General features: G+C 61.5%; 3 protein-coding genes across 3 annotated transcripts; all 3 read right to left on the minus strand.

Annotated features, from left to right (window-relative positions):
- Positions 1-696: 696 nt before the first annotated feature.
- On the minus strand, positions 697-3,957 carry LMXM_31_0240 (conserved hypothetical protein; the record flags this gene model as incomplete). The annotated part of the gene is made up of 1 exon (XM_003877815.1): positions 697-3,957. One exon carries the CDS (start codon positions 3,955-3,957, stop codon positions 697-699), a length of 3,261 nt encoding a protein of 1,086 aa, XP_003877864.1.
- Positions 3,958-6,216: 2,259 nt separating this feature from the next.
- On the minus strand, positions 6,217-11,325 carry LMXM_31_0250 (conserved hypothetical protein; the record flags this gene model as incomplete). The annotated part of the gene is made up of 1 exon (XM_003877816.1): positions 6,217-11,325. The coding sequence occupies one exon, from the start codon at positions 11,323-11,325 to the stop codon at positions 6,217-6,219; it is 5,109 nt and encodes a 1,702-aa protein (XP_003877865.1).
- Positions 11,326-14,076: 2,751 nt separating this feature from the next.
- Positions 14,077-18,165, minus strand: LMXM_31_0260 (putative protein kinase; the record flags this gene model as incomplete). The annotated part of the gene is made up of 1 exon (XM_003877817.1): positions 14,077-18,165. One exon carries the CDS (start codon positions 18,163-18,165, stop codon positions 14,077-14,079), a length of 4,089 nt encoding a protein of 1,362 aa, XP_003877866.1.
- Between the last annotated feature and the right edge of the window lie 1,507 nt (positions 18,166-19,672).

The raw sequence follows: 19,672 nt of genomic DNA on the forward strand, positions 1-19,672 counted from the left end.
CCAACACAAAAGGAAAACGAACACCGCGTAATCGGAAGTGGGTGGATGGAGACAGAGAGAGCACGTGAGGGAGTCACAGCAGAAAGGTTCGAAAGTCCGAGACGTCGCCTGTGGCGAGACAAAGCGTTGCAGATCTGTAATGGTGCCCAGACGGCATCCACTACGAGAATATATATATATATATCGTCACACTTTATGCACCAGAGGAGAGTGCTCACGCACCCTGCCAAAACGCAGTCACACACGCGGCAACGAATCGGCGGTCCAGCTGTGTGGACTGGGTGCCCCTGTCCACGTCTGTCTCGTCTGCCTGTGTGTTCTTTTATCTGCAGATGCAGCCGGTCCTCAATAACACCACGACGGCGCAGAGGTCATCCGTCAGGGGAAGGGGAAGGGGGCGAGGTGTGCCTGGTGCTTAAGCCCAGAGACCGTTGGGGGAAAGCAAAGCAAAGCACAGTCACACGTACGCAGCGCGTGTCGAAACACAAACACACACACGCACGCACGCGCGCACACCCCTCCGTTCTTTCTATTCTCTATGTCGGCCCATCACATGCGTGCACGCAGGCGCATGTGCATGTGCTGCTGTGCCTAAGGAAAAGGCGTAGGAGAGGAAAAGAAGGCCACGTCGCCGTCATGGACGCACGGGCGCACCTCTACGTCTCTCTGTCTTGTGTATGCGTGTATGTCGCTTCATTACAGAAACAGCGCGCGATTAGTCTGTAGTCGCTGTCCAGCGGCGCCCTCGGCCTTGTTCGTAAAAGCGTCACTGGTAAGCTCACCGGTGGTTTCATCACGCTCCTCTCCGTACGCATCGGTCGGCGAGCGCCGATCCCCTTGCTTGGTGGAGAGAGAATCAACCACGTGCGTCGTGCGGCCGCCAGAAACGGCCTTTGCACTTCTGTTTACCACCATCAGGTGGGTCGCCGCAGAAGCTCTCCGCTCCAGCATGCGGTCAAAGAGCTGCTGCGCGCTGTTCGGTGCAGACCCCTCCGGTTCGTACACGGCCGATGAAAATGGTGAGTGTCTACTGCTCGCACGCATATCCAGGCGTGCAGCTGGCAAAGGTGTCTGCACTGCGCTCGCATCGCCGCTATCGGCGTCGCCGCTACCGGCACCACTGTGGCGGCAGGAAGCCTTCTCGAAAGTCGTCTGCACGACGGTGTCCACAGCGTGCGTCGCCTCCTCCCCACCAGGAGACAGCATCGGAGGCGGTAGCGGCCGCCGCCACTGGTGCTGCAGCCGCTGGAGCGCCATCTGCTTCTGCCGAATTGCGGCCGCCGCATCCAGCAGCTCCGACAGTGACAAGGAGCTCAAGTCCCGAGCCGCCTCCGGAGACGGCGTGCGGTTCTTCGCGCCTGTCTCCGCAGCGTAGTCAACGACGGGGTCGCCACCTTCGCCGCTTGTCGGGGAGCCACGCCGCTGCGATGACGATGCCTTGCGGCTGGGGCCATGCGATTCGTCAAAGCTGCCGCTGGAAGGCAGCCGCAAGGACGCGTCGCGAAGCTGCTGCTGCTGTGCCAGGGGGAGGTGTGCCACATACTGGTCTGCCACCTCGCGAAGTTCAGGGGTGCCGACGCTTCCATACAGTTCAAAGTAATCGTGTTCCTCCTCGGTAGCGGTGTGCGTTGACGGACGTTGATCGGGCGAGCGGCGAGGGCTGCAGCGACGCATCTCTGCCTTGAATGGCGCCGGAGAGTAGGCCAGCGGATCCTTGTTCTCCTGCTCAGCCAGTCGCTTGCGAACTGCAGCCTCACGCAGCACCTCGCTGCGTAGCTTCTTCCGCTGCCCAGACGGGCCGCTGCTTTGGTATTCGACAGCCAGAGCACCAGACCGAGCTGCACGCTGACGCAGCTGACGCTCACGGCGCGCCAGCTCCTTCTCCCGAGCCGCGATCCGCTCCATGGCCGCCTTCTCGCGCGCCGCCACCTCGCGAGACTGCATAGCCGTGACGCCGTAGGTCACCTCCTTCTGCCGCTTATCCAGCCGATGCTTTGCCCGGCCCACACTCGCCTCGAGGTTCTCCTTTTCCTGCCGCAACCGGCCGATCTCCTTCCACTGGTCTGCCACGAGCGTGCGGTCTTGCCTGAGCTGCTGTTGCAGTGCTTCAGTGTGCGCCTGGATCTCGCGGCACCGCTCGTTGCTTGCCAGCACCGCCTCCTGCAGCTCCTTGGCTTCCTGGCATAGAGACTCGTACCGCGCCCCCTCCCCCGGCGTCAGGCCAGACGGCGTATACCAATCCTCTTCTGACATCAACGGGACACCGTCACTGCTGCCAGAAACGGCTGCGCCCTCTTCTGCCGATACAGAAGAAGCGCTCATCGTAGAATGGCAAGTCGAGGTTTGTGTGGCGGACGCTGGTGCTGCTACCAAGCTGGAGCAACTCGGACGGAGGGCGGCCAGCGCCGCTTGGAATTGGCCTGGTCGCACCACGGCAGCAGCTGCCGCAGAGGCATCAACGACGCCGACACCTGGCGGGAGTTCGGCCGCTTCCTGCGCCTCCGCGCCGACCAAGATACGCGATTGCAGCTCCGGTGCGACACAGTGTGCGGCGCCGCCTAGCCCACGCTGAACCGGTGCCATCGACGCCGCCGGCGCGCTTGGGTGGAGTGGCGGGGGTGCCCTCATTGGCAGCAGGCAAGAGGAGGAGGCTCGCTGTGGTCGCGGGTCCCCCAGCAGCAGGCGGCACAAAGACGATAGCAGGAGTTGCTCGCATCGCTCCACGCGGAAAACCCGGTCCAAGGTACGAAGGGAGGGAACAATTTGGCGCAGAAGGCATGCGTACGCCAGGGTTGAGATCCATGTCGCGCCGTCGGGCAGGGCATTGCTCATGTCTGGCTGTTCTCTTAAGATGGCAGCGGCAGTGATCTTCTCCAAGTCTTCGAGTTGAGCCAACGACTGCAAGCGCGCGATGGCAGACGTCGAAGTTCCAACCTCATGCGTCACCTCGGTCAGCGCAGCGGCCAGCGCGTTTTGCTCGCCATCAACGCGCATGTTCACGATAGCGTGGGTGAGCTGTAGCAACGCGGACGGTGCCGCGCGAAGGATGATGAGAGAAACCGGCGACGGGTGGAGCTGCAGGTCCCACTGCACAGCAGCGTCGTGCCCGTTTATGGATGAGATGCCCTGAAGGTCCTCGATCCCAGTGCCAGCCAAGCTCACCGAGCACGACGGCATAACAGTCAACAGCGATGCTGCCGCTGCCGCTGCCGCCGCCTTCGCGCTCGCCCCGGTGCATGGTGGGATCGAGAGAAAGAAGCAGTTCAGGGCAGCCAGACCTCCGTTGTAGGAGAGGTCAACGGAGGAGAGTGTCGCCGGGACAGTCGCGGTGATGGAGTGCTCGGCCAATGCCGCCTGGAGAGCATTGTGCCCGTCTTGCATCTCATCGCTCTCGCGGAGGCTTACATCAAAGGCGTTGTGCGAGAGGTTGAGCTCCCGTAGCTGCGGAAACCGCTGAGCAGAAAAGAAGAGAGGCAGCGCAAAAGGCGCGCGGTGGCGCAGCAACCGAGCGAGAGACACGGTGGCATCGGAGACTGATGGCTTTACCTCCACCTCATCCGCCGCAACGTGCCGCACCGGAGCGGCTGCGACCTCACAGCTGCACTCGAGAAAGCTGTACAGGTTGTTAAAGGCGACATCGATCACCTGCAGCGTGGTGGGAAGGCAGCGAATCCACGATGCCACACCGTCGCAGCAGCGTGACGCGGCAGCATGATCGCGCAGACAGGTCTGCCGAACACGGTGGTACGGGGTACTGAGTCGGCCCAGTTGATTATGGGAAAGACGCAGCTCGACGAGGTTCACGAAAACAGTATTGAGCCCACTAATACAGTCAATGCGGTTATGGTCAGCCAGCAAAACAGCGACGGCGCTGGCGACCGTTGCCTCCTCATTGTTCGTCTCCTCGGCATCGAAGCAGAGACGAGCGATGCCACGGTCGCGCAAGTCAATGTCCATCTGCGGCGCCCGCGTCGAATGTTCTCGCACAGTCTGGTGTTGTGGGACCGCTTACACAAGAGAGCACAACGAAAAAAAAGAACGTTTGTCGTGCACCACACTCAGCCACACGGGCAGCGCGCAGGAGGACGAGTACGGCAACAGTGGCAGTGAATTCTATGAGATACTCGTGTGAGGGGTGGGAGACGCGTGGGGTGCGCGTGTCCGTCTATGCATGTATGGAGATATTACGTCGGCAGAAAGTGCAGATCCTCTATGGAGGGCAGCTGCACGCATCGCGTGACGTCAAGGAGAGACAGGAGTAAGAACGAGGACGAAATGAGAGTGTCAAGTGCAGAAGCAATGGCGGCGTTTTCGCAAGGGAGAGAAGAAAAAGAGGGCGGGGCGTGTGGCGAGAGGGTGAGAAACAACACCAGATCCATTTGCTTCGGGTACGTCTGCTGTCAAGTCCGGTGGCGTGAGAGGTGTTCGCAACAACAGCACTTTGGTGGGCTACCGGTGACGAGACATCATCGCCGAAGTGCCCACACGAGTCAACCCACCTTTCCTACAAAGGGAAGTGCATCGGACTGCGCTCAACCTGGCTAAGTTGCCCGCCGCACCATCATCTCCACTAGAACCACGCATTTCGAACACGTTGGTGGGTGTGTACGCATGTGACCGTGGGTGTGGAAAGCGGGGGTGCCCTTCACCCATTACGGTAGTGTCTTGTACACGTTGAACGCGGTCTCACCACCGCCACTCCGCCAGCGCACGCGCATGCGAAAAGGTGCGTCACACAAGAGAGAACCGTAACACCAAACACGGAAACAAGGAAGAATAAACAGACGAAACTCAAGGACGGAAAAATGGATGTCTATCCGCTCTTCCTCTCATCCGGGGAATGAAGATGCTTTCCGCGCAGGCGCTGCAGAGGAAAGGATGTATATATACATATATATATGTATGTGTGGGTGTGGGTACAAAGGAGAGGCTTACACACACCAACAGACATCCGCGGCGCACCACACCACAAATCGAAGAACAGCTACACGGAGAGAAACAGCAAGCATCGAAAAAAGCCGCTCATCCCTAGCCACGCCACGAGCACCAAGCCCACACAAGCCAACATGAAACGCGCCCGAGCCAAAAAAGAAATGCGAAGCCCAACGTACAATGACACAAGGAGCAAAAACGAAGAGGACGAGGACTTTTCTCTTCAGAACGCGTCCGTTTCTCTGCCATGCCACACGAGTCCCGCTCCGGTCTACCCACGGCCTGTCACCGTCCCACCGCGTCCCGCGACGAAGCGGCAGACACGCCGTGCAGCAGTGCGCCCACTCAGCCGGCGGGGCACGGCCATCTGTCCTCAAACACCACCCACCCACCCGCCGCCCCCCGCACCACCAGACAGCCAGGGCCGGGTGGGTTACTCTCGAGACGCGGTGACACCTTGCCGAATCATGTGGATGACACAAGCGTGCTCACGGTCGCCGGTCGCCCCGACGCAACGCACATCCAGGACCCGGCCGACGGCATCAGCAGCGATACGTCGCTCTGACCTCCAGCACGGCGCAGGCACCTGCGACCCTGTCACCACCAGAGGTGGTTCTGGCACTTGGCAAGGGATAAGGGGGTCAGGCTGTTTGGCTTCGCCAGAGAGAGAGGGCGGGGATACTGGGCCCTGTGGTGCCACGCATAGGGGCCTGTCCACACACACGCACACCTCCCTTGCCATCCGGGTACCAAAAAAGCCGCAAAGGAAAAAGACGTAAACAACAGTGATGGAGCCACACGCGCACGTCGTGAGCTTCGCCATTCGATACCACGTCATTCACACGAAAAAAAAGAAGAAAGAGAACGAACAAGAAACAGTGACAGGCGCTGCGGATGATACGCCGCCCGTCTCCTCAGTCAAACCCCACCTTCGGTCCCGCAATGCCCCCTCCGCCTTATATGCTGCCAACGGTGCAGAAAACGTACACGAACGGATGGGAAGAAGGAAGCGACACAGAGAGATGTGGAGACAGTGCCGGAGCACTGCGACATTGAGTGATAAAGGAGGACGGGGTGATGGAGCAAGAGACACACACGTCACACAGCAACAACGAAAAAAAGAACGAGAAACAAGCCACATCACATCAACGTAATCAGAGCAAAGGGACGCCTTCACACACACACACGCACAGAAACTTCGCTGTGGCACCTGATGTGAACGCTGGAAAATGCAGGTGCACCCGGAGGAGCACTTGACTCAGCAGCGCGCGCGGGTCACCGATACTAGAACTCAAAGTAGGATGTCCGGTTGGAGGCGATCCCCTCCATGCGCGAGGCGCGGGGGTTACGGGGGGTAGGGCTCTTGCGGTTCAGGTTATTCGACTGGTAGTTGGGCATTGGCGCCTTCTCTGTCTCTGCCTCGCCGTCGGACTGCACCAACATGTACGACTCGTCGCTGCTGCTCTCCTGACAGGCCTTCAAACCTGAGGCGGCGTGTACGATGCCGCCGCCGTGGTGACTATGCGGACCTTGGCTGTGCACGGGGCGCTGTGTCTCCTGGTCGATCGTCGTGCGGTACATAACAGGGTCGTGCGGGTCAGAGAGTCGACAGGGTCGGCCTTTCTTCTGCACGGTCGCGGCATCCAAGAACTGGTGGGGCCACGACCACTGGCTATCGTACGCCTCCTGCTGCACGCGGTTGCTGTGGCGCGACGAGGGGTGTGAGCCGCGCTTCGAAGATGGCACGTCCAGCTGAGAGGAGCCGGGGCCGTGGCCGACCGCGACCCTGCCGTTGCCGTGGTACGATGAAGCGGCCTCAGCTCTGCTGCGGTACCTGTGAGGGTGACACCCTGCCAAGTCGTTGAGGCTGCGCTCAAACTCGTTGGAGTCGGCGTAGCAGTGCGGCAAGCGGGTCTGCGCGGCCTCTTCTCGGACACTCTCCAACGGCCCTACAGCCGCCAAAGGAGCGGCGCCGCGCTGGCTCTCTCGCCGCGTTACGGGGTGGTAGTTGTACAACGCCCCTGTTTGGAATGGCTCCACGAACGGGGCGGTGTTCGTTTCGCCAAAGACCGTCTCCGACCTCGTCACAGTCGCATCGTCAAGGATGTTGGTGCTGCCACTGCCATGGGCGGAGCGGGGTGGCGGCACCGCAGGCGTGCGTGCCACCTTCGAGTCTATCACGTGCTCGTACTCGCGAGGGTCACGGCGACGACCGAACGACGCAACCGGGATGGTCTCGGCCTGTGCCGAACCGCTGTAGCGCCGCACCGGTTGCATGGGCCGGTTGCTAATGGTCACCGGGTTGGATGCGCAGCCGGTATCAGCAGAGCCGCGGCGGCGGCTGACAGACTCGCCAGGGCCGTGGGTGTTTAGCACGCCTCGTACCTCCGTCTCCAGCGCCGCAATGGACTGCCACTCCGCCGGGTTGTACATCGCCCTCAGTCTTTGCTGACCCCACATCCCGGCCGCGGACGACTGCGACCGCGGCGACGGAATTGCGGAGTGCGCCATGGAATTCGTGGGGCTCATGACCAGTCCCTCTGCCGGGCTGGCCTCCGACTCTTGCCATGCCGTGGAGTTGTCATTCTCGCGCACGGCGTGCTCATCGTCATAAGTCGGAGTGAACAGCATAAGCAGCGGAGCAACAGAGTTCGCCCTGCCGGAGGTGTTGTACGCGGAGCTGGTGATCATGAGTGCCATGTCTCGTCGCGGCCTCAGCAGCCCACGGTACGCACGTGTCCGATAGGTCAGTAGTGCCGCCTGAACTTTGCGCTTCCTCAGGTGCTTCTCCGCGTAGTCCGCGACGGCTGGGGAAAGCATGTGGGACCCGTCAAAAATCGCCGCCAGCTGCACGCCATGGAAGAACGGGTGTGACACCAGTCGCAGCGCCGGCCCGTGCACGCTGCACAGAGTTGGGGAAAAGACGGCGTCGAGGATGGTGTCAAAAAAGTCGCGCACGTGAAAGAGCCACGGCATGTTGTCCAGGATATTCTCCACGGAAGCGTCACTGGCCTCCTCGCCGTTGGTCTGGACAGCGCTGCCAGAAGTGTCGGTGACCTCTTGGGCGCTCTTCAGGTACATGGCAGCGAGCGAGACGCCAATCGCCTTGCCCTGCGCGCCAGGCGGCGGCGGCACGGCACGCACGACGCGACGCGCCCGGCGGGGGGCGGTGGTGCCGAAGTACTCCAGTTGCTCCGCCTTGGCGACCACCCAGCTGTCCAGGGAGCGGCTCACAGACTTGAGCACGCGGTGGTGCACATAGCGGCGCGTGCGCATTCCGATCGTTTTCGCTGCGGTGCTGGCCACGCCGGAGGCCGAGTCTGTGATCACCTTCTGCCACACATCGAGAATGTCCACTGGAGAGAAGAATTTGGTGAGCGTTGGTGTCGGAGTGGGGATAGCCGCAGGCGTCTCAGGAGCCACGAGCGCGCTGCCATCCCCCGCGAACAGCTCGAAGCAGAGAGCCAGGTATGTCCACCAGTCATCGCGCATCGTCCATGGCCGCTCCTTCTTGCCGAAGGAGTCTGAAAGCATCTGCTCTAGCACGTACATGGGCGACAGGTACTCAAGCACACCACACTGCTGACGCTCGTAGCCCCAGGCGAGGGTGTTGACGCCGATGTCGGGCACAAAGAGCTGAATGTTGCTCGATGTCACACTCGGCGGCGGAGTTGTCTTCTTCCCTGGGGTGTCCGCGTCGCTCTCCTCCTCGCCATGCTGGATGCCTTTGGTGGGATCCTCGATGCGGACGAGCAGGCGCTGCGGTGGGCATGGGCCTAGCAGCATCCCCTTGCCGTGCAGTGACGTCAGGAGTAGTAGTAGCTGGGCAGCGAGCACTCGAGCCATCTCCAGCTGCACTTCCTCGCTGGCCCCCGACCCGCACTCGCCAGGGCGCAGAATGGCGTGAATGAAATCCTTGAGCGACATAATGGCCGTTGTGCGCGTCATCTTGCTGAGCATTTCATTGGACTCCAGCGCGTCATGCTCGGCAAAGTCTTTCAAAGACTCCTCGAGCGACAGCGCCGAGACCCACGGCTCCTGGAAGATGTAGTAGCGCTGATCGTCTACCAGCACGCCGTACACACGGGAGTGGAAAGGCAGGCGAGTGACGTACTCGATCATGATAGCCGCCTCTGCGTCCTGCTGCAGAAGGTGCCCCTCTTGCGACTTGGCCCTTTGCCCGCCGGCCGCCGTCGCCGTAGTGTCGGCGCAGGTCGTAGGAGCCATGCGGCCGCGGTTGCGCGGTATCACCCGCACATCAAACACCTCGGACGTCTTCTGACTCACCGCCCGCCGAATCACGCCGAAGGCAGTGAGGCCGACGACCGTGTCGGTGGTGTGAAGGGTGCTACCCTCCTCAGTGTCGGCGGCCTTCGGCGGGCCGAAGGTGCTTGTAAAGATGGTGCTGCGGCGCCGTTGTGGCGTTGGCGTGCCGCTCTGCCCACTTTGAGCGCCGTCGTCCGCTTCGTTGCCGTTCGGTGCCCCATCGGTGATAACAAAATCCTCCAGCGTGAGGGGGTCGCGCCGGTCGGCTTCAGCCTTTTGAACGGCGCCGGGCGGTGCCGTCAGTGTCAGCGCCGCGAAATCCAGGCAGTTGCCGTGGAAGGTGTCCTCCTTCGGCTGCCCGGGTGTGTCCTTGCCGAGTGACGCCACCCACGGCACCATCGGCGACGTCGTAGCGCAGACGCGAAGTTTCGAGTAGCCAGCGCAGGGCACGTCACCTTCCTCGCTGTCCGAGGGCTTCACATCCACAATGTCGCACTCCGTGGCCCACAGAAGTGCCTTGTAGGCCGACATGAAGGCTGACTTGGTGGAGAAGGACAGGGAGAGACCCTGCAGGCGGCGGTGCAACATCACAGTCGTTGCGCAAAACCGCGGCACCTCCGCCACGGTCTTGCCGGCAAAGATGCCGCCGGTGCGGAAGGGTAGCAAGACGAGTGCCAGATCGATCGTGTACTTCTGCCGAGAGCTGATGGTCGCCGTGGTGAGGGTGAGGTACCGCGCTGCGCCACCTCCCGCCCTGCCGCCGGCCCCAGGTGCCTCCGGCACCGCCGCAAACGTGGCGCGGTCGTCCTCGCAGTTCACAATCGACACCTGGCGGCTCTTCGTCGCCAGCAAGCGCTTCTTGTACTCCTTCAGAGTCACCGGGTCATCGATGATGCGCGGTGTCAGCGGGAAGGAGGACGCTGGCGGTGCGACGACTTGGCCAAGCGTAAGCCCCTCCGATCCGTAGTTGACCGCTGACGGGCTAAGGAACTCGCGCGGGAAGAGCAGCAGCTCGTAGCAGCGCACGTCAAACGTTTTGACGCTGCCAGCGTGCGGTGATACGCTGAGCGCCTGCCCGCCGCAGATGCGCAAGATACGCCGTGGTGCACTCACGTCCTTGCGCACAGCAGGGCGGCCGTCTTCTCGCAGAGCCTCCACCGTGCACCACAGGCCACCAAGAGTCGCCACGCCACGCTGTTCCAAGACACTTTTGTGGCTCGCCTCGACCGCGCTCTGCGCCTCCGACGGCGACACGGACCCACGGCCTGCCGACTCCAGCGGCGGGGCCACCATCAGCTGCGTCTCCACGTTCACCAGCTGCATGGGCTGCAGGTTCAAGTAGTGACGGACCCCCTCTTCACGGGCACCGCTGCTGTCGATCAAGCGGCGCAGTTCATCGTCTGCATGCATCGATTCGTAGACAGCACACCCGCACGTGCCAGTGGTGCCTTCCGCCGGCGCTACCTGCACCGGCTGCAGCGTACGCACCACCTTTTCCGTCTCCCAGCGGCTGGTCGCGGTGCCACTGGGGCGGCGTGTCTCCGTGCAAATCTCCATGCCGTCATATACGTACGCGGCCCACCGATCATCTTGCATCCTTGCCGCCTCCTCTCCGTGCCGGCGGGCAAAGTCTTCAGAGTAGAAGGCAGCGGGATGGAATGGGAAGCTCCTGCGCGTGCGTCGTGAGGTGCTGAGCGGCTCCTCGGGCTCACCGCGGAGCTTCTCGCTGTCGGCGTGGCGCTTTCTGGCACCATCCTCTAATGCGCGTCGCTTCGCAGCCAGAATGTCCTGCGCCCGCCGCGACAGCTTCAGCGGCGGGGCCGGAATCTCCTGCGCAAGTGTAGTGGCGGCATCGCCGCGACGGGGGCTATACAGCATCCATCTTGTTTGACCGTCTGATGTCGTCGTCTGCCGAACCTTGTCCCGAGGCGCAGGCATCAGTTGGCCGCGCTCGTCCACCGTGAGTGGCGTAGGGCCGTCGTCGAGGGCGGAGGGGGAAGGAATCTGCGGACGGCGCCTCCGGTGGGCGTTGCCACTGTCGGCAGTGCGCTGCGGGGTCACAGCTGAAGCGCGGTCGAGCCGAAAAGAGATGCTGTCGTCAGTGCAGAAGTTGGGCGTGTCTGTCATCGCGTCGGCCGCCACCTCGAACTCGATCGGTGTCTCGGTGGGAGCCGTGACGGCCCTCGGTGTCTCATTGCGGCTGGACGGGCGGACGACGGGATGTGGCAAGTGGAGAGGGAGCAGTGGATTGGTGGCGCTGGCATTTTTGTGGTGCCGGCGCGCCGACGATTGAGCAGCCTCGGTACTGTGAGTCCCACGCGGCGTGCGAGGCGATATTCCTCGGCTGTCCGCACGTGTAGCGGGGATCTGCGGCGGTATCTCGCACGCCCCGCTGCCCGGACTGCGGGGTCCCTCAACAGGTGTCGCCCTGCGGCTGGCAGAGCGACTCTCGGCTGCCTGCTGCGAACGGGGCGAGACGCGGAAAGGAGGTGGCGCCAGCTGTGTCCAGGCCGCCGCCGCGGCCGGTGCAGCGCCACCTGCGCGCCCAGGTCGAATCACCTGCTCCTCTATTCGCACCACCTCCCCGGGATCGCTCGGTTGGGCCCCCTTATTACGGCGCACCACCACTTTTCTCCGCACCACCTTTGTGCCCTTCTTCCTCTCCCCATCGCTCGCCACAGAAGTCCCCGACTCGCGCGGTGTGGCGCCGTTCGTGGTGGCGACGGGATGCTGTGACGCGGTGCGCTGCGGCTGATCATCCTCATCGAAAACGATAGAATCTTCCGACTCCTCTTGTCGCGCCGAAACGTTGGCGCTCGCGGCCGAGGTGCGAGGTGTGTTGCGAGCAGGGCCAGGATCAGGACGGCGTCGCACCGTCGGCAGCGGCCTTGCACTCACTGAATCGTTCCGCACCGACGGGACAACGTCGGAGGGCGCAAAACTGAAGTTGATGCTCTGTTGCAAGGAGGAGACCTGCTGCCCCCCATGACGTGGGGTGGGTTCTGCACGAAAGGAAATGGAGGTGGCGCCCGCCGAGTCGGCGGGGTCGCCGCCTGCATCGATGCCTTGCGGTGTCGGCTCAACTACGACGTGTGTCGACGACGCGAGGCTCTGGTTGAGCTGCGTCGCCGTGCGGGATGAGGTGCTTGCCGCTGCTGCTGGTGCAGTCGGCCCACGAGCTGGAGCAGATGCTGTGACCGAAGCCGGATTGACCGAAGAAACACTTTGGTTCGCTGGATTCGGCGTCGCACTCGGCTGTGGTGTCGTCTGTGAAATTTCAGCCCCAGTGCCTCTCTGCGTGCGGTTCGCCTGAGCGTCGCTAGCGGAGCTGTCCTCGTCGCTGTCCCTCACCAAAAGCTGCTGGAATCTCGACGTCATTTACGACTCGAACGAAAGGAGCGCGAGGGGCGTCAGGTGTGGAGGTGATGGCAGGGAAAAAGCAAAGATGTGCCGTGCCAGGTGCGTGACGGCTTGCATGACTTGCCAGCGCAGGTGTGAGCGATGCGAGGAAGGCGTGTTTTTGTCTTGTTTGAGCCTTTTCCGTTTTAGGTGGCTGCTCCTATGCGAGGCTCTTATTGTCTGCACGGAGGAGGAGGAGGAGGGTCCCAATCACCGTCGAGCTGTGTCACTCTACACGTCAGAGACGCAAGTTCTCTTGAGTGGGTGTGCAGACATGTGTACATGTGTGTGGGTGGGGGGAGGGTGCGTAGGAGAGAGCGCATGAGGAGAGGGGAGAAGGAAGACAAGTACTGTGGATCGGGCGAAGACACCGCTGCAGACAGGACTGTGCCGAAACAGTCGACTGAATGTCTGAGGAAAAGGGATGGAGGGTAGATGAGAGAGGCGAATTCGACACTTGTGAGCATGTGCACTTCCATGTGCATGTGTGTGTGTGTTTTTAGATTTATTTATGTACGTGCTGTGGTGTTCGCTTCTCGCTGGCGCATCCATGAACGGTGGTCGGAGGAGGTGCCACGGAGATTACGTCGCACCACAGCAAAGAAGAAGCGTGGTGGACGAGACGACGCGATTTCAATGCACGGGGGTGATACACAGACAGACACACACACAAAAAAAAAAAGAAAGAGGCAGAGCGCGTGGAAGCGCACACTCCCCACATCCATCCAGCCAGGAAGACAACACGAAGCAACAAGAAAACGATACGCACTCTCGACACACGCACCCATTATATATGGCCTGAACGGTGCGTTGTGGCGGCGATGCGTATCAGCTGTACATACCACGAGATGAGCAAGGGAAGCATGGTGGGCACGAACAACAGCAGTGAACTACGGAAGCGCAAAAGAAAAAGAAGGTAACGCAAAGAAGAAAAGAAAGGTGGCAGACCCACCGTGCAAGCGAACCAGAGACGGCAATGAAGGCAGTGGCCATCACAGACCTGCACGTCTATGCCAAACAATGCTGTCGCAGAGCCGCCTAGAGAGAGAGCCCAACACTCGACGACAAGAACAAAGGGAAGGGCAACAGCAGCACGACGAGAGAAATACGCTCTACATCAACGGTACAGCGAGGTGCAAAGAACTAAAAGAGTAACATGACGCCGAACCCGTTCCCGCCCTGTATGGCAGAAATAAAAGCGCGGGCAACCCAATGTTATAAGTTAGCATCAGCCGGGGGAGGGGGGAGGGCATGCCGGCATGCGCGCCAAACGCGCGCGCAAGGGCGGGTGTGGGAACGGTAAAGCAAAAGTCACCAAGAGAAGCGGAGACGCAGCACAATGCTGCTTCTCACCTCACCGCACCGTCTCCATCCTCTGTCCTCGTCTTCCAAAACCGAAGACCGACACTGCCGTGCAAAGCACGGCACGTGCCCCTCCCCCTCAACGAAAAAGAAAGAAGTGTCCAACAGAGCGAGATGTCAGGACTCAATGCCCTTCGGCAGCTCTTTGGAAGACGGCCGTTTGTCGTAGCCCGTGTACCCTTCTTCGCCCTCCAGTTCCTCTTCCATCGCCGCCGATGTCAAGTCCACGTCGCTCGTGTACACGTCCTCCTGTGCATGACACCATTTCTGTTCCTGCAGGTCCTTCTGGCGGACGTAGGCATCGTTGAGCTTGGCAAATCGCACTGGCGACAGCGGGACAGCGTCCTCGAAGTCGTCGTCGTCTTCCTCCTTCGCGTCGCAGCCGGGGCGCACGTTCACAACAGGAACAGCGTTCGCTTGAGGGTGCAGCGGCTTCGTCGCCTTAAGGTGTGGCGGAGAGACGAGAACGCCGGAGCCACCGCTGTCGCTCGCGCAACTCATGTCACCGCCGCCAAGCGGGCTCGGATTCAGTGGTGGAGGCAACGCGCGGTTCCGTATCGATATCGGCGACCGCGCTCCCGGGTCACGCTGGTGTTGTATCGAAGACGGTGCCGAGGCAGCGGTAGTCGGTGAGGTAGGAGCGCTAGCACCGCCGGTGCTGCTCACGCGCCGGCGCTGAAGGAGGTCTTTCAGGTGCTGCAGCATCTCCGCATACCCCTCCATCGAGCTCTGAACACCGGCCCCGCCACCTGTTGATGGGTTGGGCGACGGCGGTGCACCAGCTTGGGCCGATGGCGGAGCTGCCCGCGATGGAGCGGCAAGGCAGTTAATGTCACCCAACGAAAGCGCTGTCACGTGTGCCGCCGAAGGTCGAGCCGCTGCGTTGTCGCGAAACAGTGGAGTCTTCCTGTCATGGCCGGAAGGCACCTCCGACCTGGGAGACGACGCGGCCTCCGTCGCTCGTGTCATGAGCCGCGGTGCCAGCGGAACCGACGCAGCCGAAGACATCGACCCCTGCCGTGGTCGCTGTTGCATCCGCTGCCGCTGCTTTAGTAGCGCCAGCTGCCCTCCAGGATTGACCTCCTCCCTGGCGCCGCCCTCTGCCCGCATGGCCTTGTCTTGCTGCTTACGCAAACTGCGCAGCGCCTCCAGCGTATTTGGCACGGTGGACACCTCTGCGTGGTGCGGCTTGCGGTGCTCGTCCGCCAAGACCCGTTCGTCTTCACAAGAGGGCCGCTCACGCCTCATGCCACGGTACAAGGCGGCCTCTTCCAATCGGTATCGTGGATGGTTGCGACGCGCCCCACGCTCGTGCTCCGAAGAGGCAATGATCGCCGGCAGGTCCTTCATCTCAGCCGCCATCGCGGATGAGGGCGGAGGCGCCGGTGCGCCCGCCTGCACCTTGCTACGACGCAGTGCGCGAAGTGCCTCCTTCACTGGTGTACACGGGCTCATCTGCGCTCTCGAAGCGTGTGCTGCGGTGCGTGGGATGACGGCAGGCTCCCCCGGGGCTGACGAAGGCGGGTTCGCGTTGCCAGCGCTGGCCAACCCCTTCGACTTCACAGGAGGTGGTACACCAAAGGAACCCCTATGACCGTGCTCAACGCCAGCACCACCGTGTCTGGGGCTCTGACCAGAGGTCGGACTCCGCACTGGTGACAAACCATCGTCGCCGCGCCCGCCGAGCGGCCTCAGGTACCGCTGCGGCGCACGGCCCGGTCGTTGAAGGCGGGGGTTACCAGTGCTCGGGGAGGCGCGCTCTGGCGCAGCAGCCGCAGCCGGACGGGGTGAACAGTAGTCATGAGCGTCGCCATAAATGGGGGAGAGGGCGGAGGGGCGGCGCGCAACCGCGGCATCCTCAAGCGCACGCGACTCACGCCTGTCGCGACGTGCAGGCAGCTGCTCCTCGTCCATGGAACGCCGGGGTTGGGGCAGATGTTGTTGATTCGGCCGCAGCACCAACCGGTGGCCGTCAATGCCACCGCCAAGGCCGGCAGAGAGCGGCGCCCTTTGGCCTCCACAGACTGCCTCCTGATTTGAGTTGGGCAAAGACCGCCGGTCGATGTCGAAGGCGGCGCCACGCGCGGCGCCGACTCGCGACGGCGAGGAGTGCAGTGGGTCGGGAGTGACGGCGCGGCGTGCCTCCGGTGCCTCGGTGCGGTGCTGAGAGGGAGGGTGCGCCTGTTGTGGCGAGTTCGCCGCGTACACAACTCTGCGCGGTGGCGTCTGCGGCAGGGGATTTCCATTCGGAGCGGCTGCCGCTGGACTAGGCGGCTGTTGTGGCACGCGCTGCTGTTGCGGTGTCGTGGGACGGCTCACAGGCTCTCCAGGAGGGGCACCGCGACGCGGGTCACGGCCAAAGACGGGTGGCTCTGCGTTGGTCGGTGTTCGGGCCGAGACGGGCTCCTTATCCTGTAACGGCGATGACGGCGGGGAGCGGGAGGGCAAGTGGACATTCTCCGGCTTGGCAGAGGGCTGTGGACTGCCGCTACGTGGCGAGCGATCATCAGGGTACCCGTTCAGGTTGACGTTGTTCAGCTGCGGACTGTTGCGGCGGTCGTTGTTGCGGAGAGGAGAAACAGCCATCCGCTGATTCTCCAGAACGCGGCGCAATTCTTCTTTGCGCATCCTGTTGCGTCGCTCACGGGCCTCGATTTCATCCTTCTGCCGCTTCAGGTGCGCCTCGTGCTTGCGGCGCATGTACGCGTGGATCGTTTCTTTTGCCTTCTCGTCCGCGTTGCGGCCATACCGGGCTATGATGGCGTCCACACGGCGCATGTCAGCGTGAAATGCATCCGCTGCATTGGGAGAGGGTCCAGGGGCCGGTGCCGCTGCCGCTGCTGGCGATGCTGCAGCGGCAAGACCACGCCGATCCCTAGCACCGCCACCGCCGAGGGTAACCTTGATGCGCAGCGGAGGTGTTTGATGCGGTCCCTCAAGGGGCCGTTTGGCGAGGGGCGGGGGGACAGCACCGCTCGGGGATTCGGCTGGTGCGAGTTTGGCGCCACCACCCGGCAGCAGAGGGTTGGCAATGGATCTCTTCTGATAGGGGCTGTAGAGGCGGTGAGCGTCGTTGCCTTGCTTTGGACTCGCCGTAGGGCTTTGCTGGGCAGCAGCGGACGGTTTTGGCCCCACCGCCGCTGGCGCGCCACCGCCGCGTTCCGGGGAGGCCATCGGCGAATGCGATGGCGTCGACGGTTGCCGCAATACTGGGGATAAATTTTGATGCGCCATCGCGAGAGCAGCCGCCTGCCCTGGTGATACCCCGTCCTTGGAGACTACGCGAGGGGAGGCCTTCGGAGAGGGCTGCGGGGAGCTGCCCCTGCGCTCCTCGTGATCCATGCCGCCCTCGAAGTCGATGATGTCCTTTAAACGCACCCGGCACTGAGTGGCGAGCATTAAGTTCTCCTCTAGCTGCTCAAGAGAGCGGCGCATCAGCGGCAGGGCGAGTGTCTGCTTGATACTGGGCCGCTTAGCCGGGTCCTTTTGGAGACACCAGTCAACCATCTTGCGGAAGTCCGAGGAGTACTGGCTGGAGAGGGGCGCGTAGTGACCCTGCACAATGCGCTGCATGAGCTGATTCATGCTGGTGCCGTCGAATGGGTGGCGTCCACCGGTGGCACACTCGTACAGCAACACGCCGAGAGCCCAGATGTCACTTTTGTTGTTGTACGGTCGGTTTCGGCACAGCTCAGGGGAGAAGTAGTAGGGGGTCCCGCAAACCGTGTTGGCCATCCCCATCGTCGTGCGCAGCACTGTCGATATGCCAAAGTCGCCGAGCTTCACCGCGCCGTTTTTCATAAGGAAGACGTTCATGGTTTTGATGTCGCGGTGCAGGATGTGGCGAGCGTGCAGGTACTCTATCGCGAGGCAGATTTGCGAGAAGTAGTACAGCATGTTCGACTCCTTCATAGGGCCGCGGCTGTGCTTCACCTTCTCTGCCAAGTCTCCGCCGTCGCAGTATTCCATGACGATGTAAAGATTGTTGTTATTCTCAAACTGTTCGACGTAGCGAACAATGTTGGGGTGTTGCAACTGCTGCAGCACAGTACACTCGTGTCGCGCCTCGTCTCGCTCTTTCCTGCTCATCCTTGACATCCCCACCTCCTTTACCACAAACAGGAGTCCATCTGTTTTGCGCTTGATGAGGATGGCGCTGCCAAAGCTTCCCTTCCCCAGGACCTTCACTCGTTGATACTTGTCCATTCCTCCGCCACACACACGCGCACAGCTGCAACCAACGCGCAAACACGAACAAGAGAGCGAGAGCGCGCCCGTGGAGGAGGGAGGGAGGGAAGGCCGCCGGGTGGACGGCCAAGAGTGTCACAAAAGGCAACAGATGAGGTCAAAGCGGGCGCTGCGACACTCAGAGAGAAAAGGCAGCACCCAGTCTACCGCAGCGCTTCGTAGCAACGGGAAAGACAAGGAGAAAACAGAGAGAGTAGCGGTGGACCAAGAATAAAAAGAAAACAAGGCGCAGAGAAGCACTAAAGAACTCCACACTATCCACCAATCACATCAACGGCAACGTTTTGCCTTCTGGTGTCCTCTCTTCGCCACGTGAGGTGGGATGAGTGCGTCGGCGGGTGTAAGATGGTGTTGACAACGTTTCTTGTCTGTGTGTGTGTGTGAGTGTGTATGTGTGGCGTGGACAAGCGTGCGAGAGAGAAACCGAAAGAGAAGGCACAAGGGGTATGAGAAAAGTGAATGAGGGACAAAAAAGCAAGCGAAGGAAACAAAGGGAAGGGGGAGGGGGAGGGGAGACAAGATGCTGATACCTGTACATGCACTCGGGGAAAATGACCGTAGGGGGGAAAGAGAACAAGACAGACACGCAGGAATGGGGCGAGGTGGCAACGAGCGCGCACGCGAAAAAAAAAGAGGTTCAAAAGCGAAAACGCAATGGCAGAGTCGCGCAAGACAACCCCGCGCACAGCGGGGAAACAAAACGGCCGAGGAAACGAAAGAAAACCAAAAGCGGTGGTGGCAACACCGGCGCGCGCTCTTTTGTGCGACTGTGTATGCGTACGTGTGTGTGTGTATGAAGGTGTGCGCACTTTCGGAAAACAGACAGCGAGAGAGAGAGAGGAGATGGGGAGGGGAGGAGGAGGGCCAGGGTAGCTCAGGATGATAACGGGACGACAGCCAGGCGAGCAAAACACTAAGAGAAAGGGGAGAACAGTGGACGCAAGGGAGTCGGGAGGGTGCCAATTAAAGCAGCAGCAAAAGTCGTTGCCCACGAAGAAGAGGAAGAGGGGGGAGAAGGAGGGCCGGGCAGTGCTCACTGTGGAAGATGATGTCCACCGCGCACGCGTGTATGTGTGTGACCGAGTGACCGCCAGAGAAAGGGAAAGGAGAGCGAGGAAGAGACAGCGATGCTTGAAGCGTCTGAGTATCTATATTGCGTTCGACGGCAGCAGCACCAGTCCACCTGCGCGGGTGATTGGAGGGGGGAAGAGGACGGCGAATGTACTAGTAAAAGAAAGTTGCCGAGAGACACGCACGCACCCACACAGACGGGGAGATGGAGAGACCGGGAGAGGGAACGTCGAGGAGAGGATGTGGGACGACCTACAGGCAGCTGATCTGTATGTGTTCCCGTATTGCTGCTGAGGCGCGTGCATGTGGCCGGGAACGGGTCGAGGTCAGTGAAGAAGACGCAACGGTAAAGAGGCAAAAGGAGAAGGGCGTTCTGGCAAGGGAAACAAAGAGG

The sequence above is a fragment of the Leishmania mexicana genome, chromosome 31, assembly GCF_000234665.1.
Source record: "Leishmania mexicana MHOM/GT/2001/U1103 complete genome, chromosome 31".
Lineage (NCBI taxonomy): Eukaryota > Euglenozoa > Kinetoplastea > Trypanosomatida > Trypanosomatidae > Leishmania > Leishmania mexicana.